We start from the raw sequence: 12,691 nt of genomic DNA, 5'->3' as shown, positions 1-12,691 counted from the left end.
GTTTTGAAAAAATACATGACAGCAATAAAATACTACAATATTTCTTAAATACCCACAGCAGAATGAGAAAACTAAGATTAAAATCTCTGCTCAGGTAGCATGAAAATTAAAAAAGAAAAGATTTCCTACCTCATTAGGGTAGACCAAGGCCCCAAATACTGTATTTACTGTATTATAATCTGCAACTTGCTAAGTGGCTTCTAGGGGATCAGACTAGCAGTTAAGCCTAATAACATAAGGAAAGTTATGTAGACGTATATGAAAGTAAGAAGAAAGGATGGGAAATGATCTGCATTTTTTTTAAGAATACTATGTGGTTTCACTAGTTTAATGAATTATAAAAATGAGTGAATGCACCTCTTCAAGGTGTTACAAAAATGACTAGTTATTTCCCTCTGATTTGTGTTAAGCCAACAAACAAGTACACTTTGTTTTTGCTTCTCACGTGAGGCCTAATATTTCCATTAGTGGTAGACAGTTTTGTCATTATAGTGGGTAGCACAGATCACCAAACAACTGGGCTAGATTACCTTATGGGTGTCAATGAGTGACTGTAGGGCCTCTGTGTCATCAGGCAGTGCTCCCCGAAAACGAAGCGTTTGCTCTGCTTCAGAAAGCCACTCCAACAGCATGTGGACTGTGTCTCGAAACTCTTCTGCCTAAAATAACCAACCATAAAGGATTGAATCTTTCTCTCTGTTCAGCAAACATTTTAGTGTATCATTAAGCACTTGATGCCCCCCGTCAAAGCTCCATAAAGGAGCTTTCACTTTTAGACCTCTGAAATCAGCTGGATTTATTTCTTTAAAACAAATGACTGTTCAAGTCTTGTAGAACATTCAGAACATCAATTTTCAACTTTATGTTCATTTCAAGATTAACTTGTTAATGAAATAAAATTCATCTGTTCAGAATCCCTGGCTTCGGTTGATCCAACAAACATGTCTTACCTGTTTTAAGGCCTGCTCAAGTCGGCTTTGCTTGGAAACAGAGAGTTTGCACACAGTGTCCCAGCGAGTACTCAGTTCCTGGAGCTGTCCTTTTACCCATGTGGTGTCATCTCGACTGTTCTCAATTAGTTCTCTGCCTGACCGCTTTAAGACCTGAACAGTACCTGTTCGCTTTCCGAGTTCCTTTTGGAAAACCTAGAAAAGGAGATAGGAGAATAAGTTTGTCTAATAAAACGTTGAGTCCAAGGAGGAAAGTGATAATTTCCTCGGTAGAGTCTAATCATGGATCATATACACAGAGGAAGGCGGAATGAGATGTATGAAAGAACATGGATAAGGTACTTGTCTTGACAGCTTCTACATCCATGAGAATATTTATCCTCATATATACATACATATGTATATAAATATACATAACTTCCAGAATTATAGGAGATAAATAAGAACATATACCTAGTATAAAGATCAAGAATTCGATACAATGTAAAATTAAATTCCTTGTGCTGAAAAAGGATGTTGTGCCGCTGGTGCTGGGAAAACTGGGCAGCCACATGCAGAAAACTAAAAGTGGACCCCAGCCTATCACCATGCACCAACATCAACTCAAAATGGATTAAAGACCTTAACATTAAACCTGAATCTCTGAAACTACTGCAGGACAGAGTAGGAGAGACACTTGAACTAATAGGCACAGGAAGGAACTTCCTGAACAGAGTCCCAGGGTCACAACAAGTTGGAGAGAGACTCGACAAATGGGACTACCTTAAAATAAAAAGCTTCTGCACAGCTAAATCTATCGCAACTAAGCTAGAAAGACAACCAACTAATTGGGAAAAAATATTTACCAGCAATATATCAGACAAGGGGTTAACATCCTGTATATACAGGGAACTCAAGAAACTAATCCCTCCCAAACCTAACAAACCAATTACTAAATGGGCAAGGGAACTAAAGAGGGACTTCTCAAATGAAGAAATAAAAATGGCAAAGAAACACATGAGGAAATGTTCATCATCCCTGGTGGTGAAGGAAATGCAAATAAAGACAACCCTGAGATACCACCTTACCCCAGTCAGAATGTCCCACATCCACAAATCAGCCAACGACAAATGCTGGAGGGGATGTGGAGAAAGAGGAACCCTATTACACTGCTGGTGGGAATGTACACTTATACAACCACTTTGGAAAGCAGTCTGGAGGGTCCTTAGAAAGCTAAAGATTGACCTCCCTTACGACCCAGTCATACCACTTCTAGGCATCTACCCTGAACAACAGGAACCAATATACAAGGACAAGTGCACCTCCATGTTTATTGCAGCACTGTTCGCAATAGCTAGGATATGGAAACAACCTAGATGCCCCACCACAGATGAATGGATCCAAAAATTGTGGTATCTATACACAATGGAATATTATGCAGCCATTAGAAATGACAAAATAATGGCATTTGCAGGGAAATGGATGGAGCTAGAAGGAATCATGTTGAGCGAGGTAAGCCAAGAACGAAGAGACAAACGGTACATGGTCTCCCTGATAAGTGGATGCTAAATCCAAAAGGTTAGGTGATACGACAAAACTAACAGGACTTAAGAAACAAAGAACTCCCGCTCATCTGGTTGAACCACTACTAAATATCCCCATGCTGCTGATCACAAATATGGTATATAACATGTGAACACTGTTATATATTACAGACTGTGGTAGACAATTTGCTCCAGGGAAGTCAGAATGAACTTGTGACTTTGAAATTATGTAATCATTTAATCACAATCAAAAAAAAAAAGAACCTCGGGGAAGGGAGGGAGGGAGGGGATGGTAGGGGGAAAACAATGGAGGGGGTAACAATGTTCAAGAGGAAGTGTACTCATTACCTCACTCATGTAACTGTAACCCTCTGTATAGTAGCTTTACAATAAAAAAAAAAAAAAAAAAAGGATGTTGTGCAGCTCAGTATGGAAGGTACAGATTATACTACACAGTGTTAGATTTATGGGTTCAAAATGGTTAAAAAAATCTCTCATTTCCATTTTAGGCCTCAGTAGAACATATAAGGGTATCCATCTCAATTTAAATTCAATTGGTGACTCAACCAGAGACAAACAGGAAGAGGGAGAACTTCAAAGTAAGGTACATACATTGCCAAGTCTGAATTAAACCAATTTTGGTAAATTCTTTGTGACTGAGGCAGAATCCCAGCAACAGTTGGTTTAAACGCAGAAAATGAAGGGGGACCTCTGAATAAAGATATAGCTGTCAGGCTTTTTTTCTCTTCTAGATGTTAGAACAGGACAAAGGGCACATGCAGAAGACCTTAGGGTTTTGCTTTCCATGAAAGTCCTCACCTTATGGGCATCCATGAGGTTCATGACGAGGTCCAGGTCCCCATGCACAGGCTGGTCCTCGGCCAGCTGTGGCTCTACCTTGTACAACCAGTCAACCAAGGCCTGCAAAGCATCCATGAACTGGCCTGAAAACAGCAGGGCTTCCTCCAACTTGTGTTGCCTAAGAAAAGCATGTAAATGTCATTGTTTTTACTGATTCTTTTTATGCGTACAATTCTAACAGCTGGAAAGGAATACTGCTTGAACTCTATCCAAAGAGTGGCTTCCACATTAGAATAGTTAGAAATATAATTAAAAAAAAAAAAAAAAAGACTGAAAGAGATGCCCAGACATGTTGAATCAAACCTTCTCTAGAATGGTTTAGATGTAAATAAAGGGGACATGTATGGATATTTTTCTGACAACTTATAGCCCAATGACACAGGACATACTGTAACAACCCAATGTCTATGTTAATTGCTTTGGTTTAGCAGAGGATGACAGTTTCAGTGAGTCTGTGAGTCAGGAGCTCAACTGTTCTATACCAGTTATGTGTCCTTAGGTCATCTCTTTACCTCTGTGAATCCTAATCTCTTCTTCAAAAGATTTGGGAGAAGCAAGAGTACAGAGATGTTATAATATTTAGCACAGCATAGAGAATGTAGTGCGTGAAAGTATAACTTTAGAACTGAACTGCATAGGCTCAGACCCAAGCTCTGCCACTTAGAAGCTGAATAATGTTGCGAGAATTAAGAAATCTCTTTATGATGGCTTTTTCATCTGCAAAATGGGAATAATAGTACCTATCTCACTGGTTTTTATGAGGATCACTGATTAGCAGGCACTGTTGCACACATATTTAGAGATTATATGGTTAAATACATGCAGAGGCTTTGCACTGAGCAGAATATAGGTAAAAACATTTAATAATAAGGTACTGATATTATAAATTGGCAATTTAAAAATATTTAACAAGAATCACTAATCTACTAGTACTAACTTGATTTTATAGGCCTTTCCCTTGCTATTCAGTAAGGCTCAGGTTTTAACTAAGAACTTTTCATACATTTTATTCTAATTACTTCATAACTACTTTAAATTTAAAATGTGTACTATCCATTAGGGTTATCACCATTTTAATTTAGTAGCAGTTAGTCATCAAGACCCTTTTAAAGGATACTCATGCTTACCGTTCCACAGACTTGCCACAAACAGTATCCCATTTGTCTCTGACTTCACCCAGTAAATTGTCCAGTTTCTGAGCATCATCAGCAAGTAATGTCTTCTCTTTTAGTGCTCTGCCAGTTCTAATTGTGGTATCATACACAGGCTGTTTGCCACCAAGAGTTTTCTGAAACTCCTAGATTTCCAAAAAGAAAAGAATAAAAACATGTTCAAGAACCAGATGATGACATGAGGTCCAGGGGTCAACCGCCAACACCAAGGGAAAAAAAGATTCTTGATAATAGCTTATGTTTAAGAAAAAGTTACAGAGCTGGGTGCTGGTGGCTCATGCCTGTAATCCTATCTACTCAGGAGGCTGAGATCTGAGGATTGAAGTTCAAAGCCAGCCCAGGCAGGAAAAGTCTGTGAGACTCCTATCTCGAATAAACCACCAGAAAACCAGAAGTGGTGCTGTGGCTCAAGTGGTAGAGCACTCGCCTTGAGCTGGAGAGCTCAGGACAGTGACCAGGCCCAGAGTTCAAGCCCTACAACCGACAAAAAAAAAGACAAAAAATTACAAGTTTTGGTCTATGCCATGTATGGAAGTGAATGTAAACTTCTAAAAGCTTAAATCTTTAGTTAGTTACTACCCAAGCCATTTTGTTTAAATTGTTATTTAAAAGAGCAGATATAATGGTAAGGCAGTGTCTAGATGTAAAATGGAATCCTGGGGCTAGGGGTAGAGCACTTACCTAGTATGTATAAGACTTTGGATCTGACTCCCAGAACCATAACCAAGGAAACAAAAGTAGGAACACTGGCTTCATCATCTTTTTTTTTTTCCTTTTTTCTTTTGTGTTAGTCTTAGGGCTTGAAGTAAGGGCTCGGTGCTATCTTTATCTTTGAGCTTTTTTTTTTTTGCTCAAGGCTAGTGCTCTTATCACTTGAGCCACACCTTTACTTCTGTTTTTTCAGTTTAATTGGAGACTCAAGGACTTTCCTTTGAAGGCTGGCTTTGAATTATAATACTCAGATCTCAGCCTCCTAAGTAGGTAGGATTTTAGGTGTGAGCCACTGGTGCCTGGCCACTCTAAAATTTTAATATTACTCAATTGTCTTTTATTATGAACTAGCTCTGATTTCTAAGAGTGAATTGATTGATTTACCTTATGTTTAGAAAGCTGAAGTTTGATTTTGTCTGGGTCATTGGATATCTCCAGTTCTGAATCCAGATGACTCTCTGCATCTTCTAGCCAGTCAATGAGTTTTTTCCAAGCTTCATGGAACTAAAATTAATTTTTTTAAAAAAGTTACAACAGGAGTAAATATGCAAACTATACAACTTGCATCTATTCTAGAGATTCAAGGTGTGCAGCCCAAGGGTGTTTAATAAATTACTTTCTTTTAAAACTTACTTGCTTTGCCCGCTTCCTGGCATCATCTAGTGATCGACCCCTTTCAATAGATCGCTGAACAACCTTCTCCCACCGAGACTGGACACTAACTAACAAGTTCTTGATTAAAACAACATCCTGTTTTTGGCTAAGGAACTTTAATTGATTCCCAGTTTGATCCAGTTCAATGATCTGGTCTCGATGAGCATTTACTTCATTGGCAAAAACCTGAGGAAACAACATTGTTCTTTTAAGCTTAAAATAAGGTAAATGAGTACCCCTTTCCATGAATCCCTCCAAAAGGAAGGCAATATCCCAAGTCACAGTTACCTTGTGCTCCTCTATCTGGGAAAGGACAGTGTTCAGAATCAGGCTGGGAGGAGAAGCGATGTTTAAGCTCTGCTCTGCTAGAGTGAGCCAGTTGATAAATTCTTGTAGGGAATTCTGGAATTCTGTTGCCAAGTTGAGGGCTTCCTCCAGCTTTGACTGAGTTTTAAATAAAACACAAAGAAATTATAGCTTCAATTATAGTTTCAATGACAAAGGCATGAATTTAACATAGAATAAGATTACCTCCAAATATGCTTTGTTTATAAAGAAGGAGACATTTAAAGGTAGTGTCTGAAACTGAAACAATTGGACAGGAACACAGAAAAGGAAAGAGCAAAATGGCTCATGCCTACAACCCTAGCTATTCAGGAAGTTAAGATCTGAGGTTCTCAATTCAAAACCAGCCTGAAAAGAAAAGTTAATCTTCAATTAACTGCCCCAAATCCAGAAGTAGAGCTGTGGCTCAAGTGCTAGACTGCTGCTTGAGTGAAAAGGTAAGAGAGAGTGCCCTGGACTTAAGTTCAAGTCCTAGTACTAGCACAGAAGGAAGGAAGGAAAGAAAGGGGGCAAATGTTTTGGTCCTTTATTACTTTCATCTGCTATGACAGAGAAGGTAACTCAGTTTCTTTTGTTTTTCCCAGTAGTGGGACTTGAACTCTGGGTCTGGGCACTGTCCTCGAGCTAGCTCTTCAGCTCAAGGCTTAGTGCTCTACCACTTGAGCCACAGCACCATTTCCAGTTTTCTGGTGGTTAATTGGAGATAAATTTCGTGGACTTTCCTGTCTGGGCTGGCTTTTTTTTTTTGTCGGTTGTGGGACTTAAACTCTGGGCTTGGGCGCTATCCCTGCACTCTTCAGCTCAAGGCCAGTGCTCTACTACTTGAGGCACAGTGCTACTTCTAGTTTTCTGGTGGTTAACTGGAGATAAGAGTCTCATGGACTTTTCTGCCCAGGCTGGCTTTGAACCTTGATCCTCAGATCCTAGCCTCCTCAGTAGCTAGGATTACAGGTGTGAGCCACCAGTGCCTGGCTTGGGCTGGCTTTTGAACTGCGATCCTCAGATCTCAGCCTCATGAGTAGCTAGGAATACAGGCATGAGCCTCTGTTATCCGACTGGTAACTCCGTTTTTAAGAAATATTGGGAAGAGATAATATGATTTACTTCTCTCTTGCTTAGTAAATCTTTTTTTTTTTTTTTTTTTTTGTCCAGTCGTGGGGCCTGAACTCTGGGCCTGGGGGCTGTCCCTCAGCTCTTCAGCTCAAGGCTAGCGCTCTACCACTTGAGCCACAGCGCCACTTCTGGCTTTTTTTTTTATGCTTATGTGGTGCTGAGGAATCGAACCCAGGGCCTCATGCATGCAAGGCAAGCGCTCTACCACTGAGCCACCTTCCCAGCCCGTTGCTTAGTAAATCTTTGCATGCCACATTTGTAGTAGAATCTAAGTTTCTTATAGAGAACTGATAGTAGCACTCCTTACATGCCCTATCTCTATCCTTCTAAGTCATAACCTCCAGCAAACTGATGATTAATATGGAATATGAAGTCCATTACTAAACCATAATAGGCAGTAATCTATGTCTTAGCTAGTAGATGGAGAAAAACAAAGTAAATTGCTCAAATCAAGCAAATTTCTAAAAGAGTGTTTTGTGGTGATACCTTCCTTTCTTCCATTTTACTGCTGACTACATGCCACTTCTGTTCCAAGAGTGCTATACTCTGTTCTGTTTTTGAGCCAGACCCAGAATCATCACGGCTTAGGAGCATGAGCCTGCCCTTGTCAAGCAGCTGATTGTAAGTCTCTTCTTTGGCTTTCAGTTGGGAATAGAGCTCCTGAAAGACAAAATAGGAAAAGACATCAACAATACTCATTCCCTGGAAGACACTTGCCCAGATTCATTAGCACCATTTGGCAAAAATCAAACCTTTTTTTATTCTGTTCAATGAATAAGCTGTAAGGGAATAAAAACCCATTATTATTCTTAATATTAAGATAATTTTATAATCAAGTAAATAGAAGAACTTAGACTTTCTTCCATAGTAATTATTTCCTGAAGGATTTGCCTAGAAAGTATGTTGTCTTTTGTTCTCACTATGCTTTCTTGGAAAACTGTCAGAATTTCTTTAATTTCCATAGACCTTCACTGAGTAGTTGTCTTAAATAAAAACATTTGTACTATATATTTGTCTGGGTAATGCTCCCACTTTCTAGGCAATACTCTTGTGCCTACCAAATGGAGCAACTCAAAACTTATCAGCTTACCAAGTAATTCTGAGATATTCTTTTACTACTGACACTCATAGCAGGGTATTAAAGCCTACAGATGAACAGCAATGCCCAAGGTTGTACTACAATGTAGGTAAAGTAAACTACTTTGCAGACTCCAAGATATACACATCACCAGGAACCTAGAAAGGCTACTGAATGTGAGATACTTATACTCTCAACTTGAAGAAATCACTGTTACCATATGTGAATCAAGCTGTTCCCTAGCAGTTTCAGGAAGTCCCCCAGTGGGCTTAGATGCTGAAAGCTGGCTCTCCATTCTAGTCAGTTCCAAGAGGAAATCTTCAATTTCACTGTGAAAACCTTGGGCCTAAGAAAAAGATATATTAACAATGTCAGTAGTCAACTCTCAGCTTCAAAAGTAAACTTCCTAATGATTCTATGAGAAATTTACTGTAGGGGAGGAATTTGGAGCTGCTTCAAAAAGGCAGACTGTTGTGTTAGGGGTTTAGCAGAATCCTTCAAACCTCAGAACATGTAGATGTCATATATAATCTGATGACTGGACTAAAGCCCTATTGAGCAGTGGGACTTAACTTGATGCAGGAAAAATGTCAATCTCTAAACATGATTGATTAAAGAGAAGATCTACTGCTGGGTGCTGGTGGTTCATGCCTGTAATCCTAGCTACTCAGGAGGCTGAGATCTGAGGATCGCAGTTCAAAGCCAGCCTTGGCAGGAAAGTCTGTGAGACTCTTATCTCTAATAAACCACTAGAAAACTGGAAGTGGCACTGTGGCTCAAATGGTAGAGCGCTCCCTTTGAGCTGAAGAGGGCAGGGACAGCACCCAAGCCCAGAGTTCAAGCCCCATGATCAACAAAAAAGAAAAGAAAAAAAAGATCTACCAATTTATAACAGTAAATAAAAGAGATTTAGCTATAAACTAATAAAAAAAATAACCATCCAATCAAAACTGCAATTTTTATACCAAGTTCACAGAGGGTTCTATCCCAAATGGCTTTCCTCTCTCTGACTTGGGCCTTCTCTGAGTGGTGTCATCTGCACAGCTCTTCCTAACTTGGGGGACCCACATACCTGTTGCAGTGTCAATTGAAGCTGCTGTTCCCTCTCCTCTGTTTTCTGCAGCACTGACTCCCAACACTGGTTCATGGTTTCCAAACGGCTTCTTAAGCTGCTGGCATCATCTCCAGCACTTGATTCAAGAAGTTCATTGCCAGCTTTGTTAACTGTTTCCACTGTGGCTTGATGAGCTAAAACATCATTTTTTAGGACCTAAAAGAATGTTTAATGATATAAATGATCTCTATGACATAAAATATCATCAAGTCTGGTTCCTCAATTTTCATATGACATCAAAAAACTTCCGTGGCAGTATGTTCTGGTCTCTAACCAACAGAATTAGAAATGAGGCAGGTGCCGGTGGTTCACTCCTGTAATCCTAGCTACTCAGGAGGCTGACATCTGAGGATCATGGTTTGAAGGCAGCCCAAGCAGAAAAGTTCCTGTAAGACTCTTATCTCCAATAAACTACTCAAAAAAGCTGAAAGTGGTACTGTGGCTCAAGTAGGAGAGTGCTAGCCTTGAGCACAAACAGGCTCAAGGACAGAGCCCAGCCCATGAGTTCAAGGACTAGCAAAACAAAACAATAACAACAATAATAAAAAAGAACTGGAAATGAGAAATGAAAATACTCACATGATGCTTTGCAAGCTCAACTTCAATGACTTTTGGGTCTCCGTTTATTGGTCTCTGAGCATCCAGCAACTCTTCAGTGTGAGTCAGCCAACTCATTAATTCCTCTAAAGCGTGCTGGAACTGGCCAAGGGCCAAGAGAGCACCTTCTAGCTTATGCTGCTCAGAACAAGACAGAAAGGGAGCAATTGTTAGGAAATTAGAAATGGGTATATTACAGTTCACTTATATGCTAGTCTTTTTGCCTTACCTGTCTGTGGGCAATTTTTTCACCCAGATTCTCCCAGAGGTGTTTGAGTTCTGTCAGTGGTTCTCGTATAATGTCTCTGTCTGTTTCATCAGTAGCTTTCTTTAACATTAGTTCACCTTGGTGATTAAGCTTCTCCATCTCAATTTGCTGTTGGTAAACTTCAACTTTGAACTCCTACCAAATACAGATTTAATGTTAACATCAAAACAAATCTTCAGTAACTAAAAGAAGCAACTCTTTTTTAAAAACCATTCCTGGATACAAACCTTCATCTCATTTAACTGATCTTTGACAGTGTTGAGGTCAGTGCCAACTAGGGGCATGGTACAGAGTTTGATCACAGTGTTATCTAGCCAGTCAAACATAGCCTGAAACAAAAATAAAAATATATAGAAACAAAAGTTAAAAATAAGAAACATATGTACGTGAGAAAGAATCAGGATTAACATTGCTAAAGTTGGCTTTTACAATAATCTGAGTTTGAAAGCTCTAGCAACTGGTGCCTTGCTAGTGGTAAGGCTAGCTTCACTGTGTCATGTAGTATAGGTGTGATGAACATGCAATCATGATAAAAATGACAAGGGGAGTAGAAACTCAGACATATGTCAGTACTAGTCTAAGAATGTGGAAACAGCACTGGTTTAGGTTTGAGAATGTTGGAGTGGTATCAATGTGATCCACTATTGCACCAAAATTGGAAAATGATCATGAAAAAATAGAACCCATATTTTTTGGTGGTCAACACCAGCCTTTTACCTGCAGAGTGTCCTGATATTGTACAGCAGCTTGCATGGCATCCTCAAGTTTATCTAGTCTCTCTTTCCATGTTTTGTTTAAGTTCTCCCAAGCATTATTCATCTAGGAAAAAATATTCAATCAGATTGTTCTATTAATACCACTCTCCAGTCAGGGCTCACTTGTGTTTCATCTGAACTCTTATCTATTCTCCATACCTCATCAATGCTCTTCTTCACTTCAGGCTTCTCAGTTTCTCCACAGGCAAAAATCAAATCTGCTCCAAGGATCCGAATGAACTCCAATTCTTCATGTAAACCATCTGTCTCTTCCTTAATAGTCTACATGTGAAAGAACAGATCATGAGCCAAAGCAGAAAGTAGAATGGAACTTCCCAAACCTTCTAAATGCAACTTATACCCATTGAGGGCAAACATTAAATGGAACCATCAAACTCATAAAAGATTTTGAATGCTCTTATATTTTATTTGGACAGTGAAGCCATCTATTCCAAGTAGTTGTTGATGTGTATCATACATGTATATGTTCCCATAAATATAACGAGCATACAGTAATGAAAAAAATGTCAGGAGGGCCAGGTCCTGGTGGCTCACACCTGCAATCCTAGCTACACAGCAGACTGAGATCTGAGGATCAAATTGCAAAGCCAGACTGGGCAGGAAAGTCTGAGATTCAACTAACCACCAGAAAAGTTGAGCAAAAGCAGACTGTATATGAAAAATGGAATGCCTGACAATAATTTACCAATGGCTCATATTTGCCTGTCTTCAAGTTTACAATGTGCAGACACAGATTTATTACAGAGAAGTATATAAACAAGGATAACACAGTAAATAAATGTTAATGTTGACAGACCAGAATTACCCAACCCACACCAATGCTGGGCTATCTAGGCTAAGTAATCTTAAAAAAAGTAAATTCTATGTCAGATCACACAATGTGGTTCATGAACTGACTCTAAGAAGAATTAAGAATGGGGGCAGTTTCTGAAAAATATTTGAAATTAAACAAGAAAGATAATAGCATGATAGGCTTGGATTGTGCTAAATGAACAACATGAAATGAGTAAAGCTAATAAAAACTAAGATTCCTCAAAAAGACTAGAAAAAGGCATGTCTTAAATAACAACTGTTATCTCTGGATGATAAACCCCAAACTGTTTTTCTATATTAAAGACACCTTAACAGGTATTTTTATTTCCAAGTGAAAAAATGTGCTAACTTAAAACACGAAACAAATCTTTTAGCTTAGTCTGCTGAAAGCTAACACGATATGCTTAGGGACTGTGAGGCTAGCTCAGTGATAGAGTGCTTGCCTAGCATGCATAAGGCCCAGGGTTAAATTTTCAGTATTGTAAAAATAACTCCCCCAAACAGTGGAGTTCTTGCCTAGCATGCATGAGGCCCAGGGTTAAATTCTCAGTATTGTAAAAATAACTCCCCCAAACAGTGGAGTTCTTGCCTGCATGCACAAAAAAAATTGGGTTCAATCCTTAGTCCTGTAATAACTTCCTACCCCCAAAACAAAAGTTAGATAAACTGTTTGGCTAGAGGACACATGTAGGTTTTTAATTTTTAATTTTTCTTTC

The 12,691-nt window shown here is 39.2% G+C and overlaps 1 protein-coding gene across 11 annotated transcripts in view; it reads right to left on the bottom strand.

Annotated features, from left to right (window-relative positions):
* Macf1 (microtubule actin crosslinking factor 1) overlaps positions 1-12,691 on the bottom strand; it is a 364,069-nt gene that overhangs the window by 31,999 nt on the left and 319,379 nt on the right. For all 11 annotated transcript variants that reach the window (XM_042674998.1, XM_042674983.1, XM_042675025.1 and 8 more), the window contains 15 exons: positions 11,301-11,423; positions 11,104-11,205; positions 10,614-10,715; positions 10,348-10,521; positions 10,101-10,256; positions 9,480-9,677; positions 8,625-8,753; positions 7,816-7,989; positions 6,160-6,315; positions 5,851-6,057; positions 5,602-5,721; positions 4,462-4,631; positions 3,293-3,452; positions 951-1,145; positions 531-659 (listed from right to left, as the gene is read on the bottom strand). In XM_042674998.1, coding sequence (XP_042530932.1) covers positions 531-659; positions 951-1,145; positions 3,293-3,452; positions 4,462-4,631; positions 5,602-5,721; positions 5,851-6,057; positions 6,160-6,315; positions 7,816-7,989; positions 8,625-8,753; positions 9,480-9,677; positions 10,101-10,256; positions 10,348-10,521; positions 10,614-10,715; positions 11,104-11,205; positions 11,301-11,423 — 2,295 coding nt within the window. The remainder of the gene's footprint in view (positions 1-530; positions 660-950; positions 1,146-3,292; positions 3,453-4,461; positions 4,632-5,601; positions 5,722-5,850; positions 6,058-6,159; positions 6,316-7,815; positions 7,990-8,624; positions 8,754-9,479; positions 9,678-10,100; positions 10,257-10,347; positions 10,522-10,613; positions 10,716-11,103; positions 11,206-11,300; positions 11,424-12,691) is intronic.

The sequence above is a fragment of the Dipodomys spectabilis genome, unplaced genomic scaffold, assembly GCF_019054845.1.
Source record: "Dipodomys spectabilis isolate Male_0828 unplaced genomic scaffold, ASM1905484v1 ptg000002l, whole genome shotgun sequence".
In the NCBI taxonomy this organism is placed as follows: Eukaryota; Metazoa; Chordata; class Mammalia; order Rodentia; family Heteromyidae; genus Dipodomys; species Dipodomys spectabilis.
The sequence above is the reverse complement of the archived record's forward strand: the minus strand, read 5'-3'. Positions and strand labels throughout refer to the sequence as shown.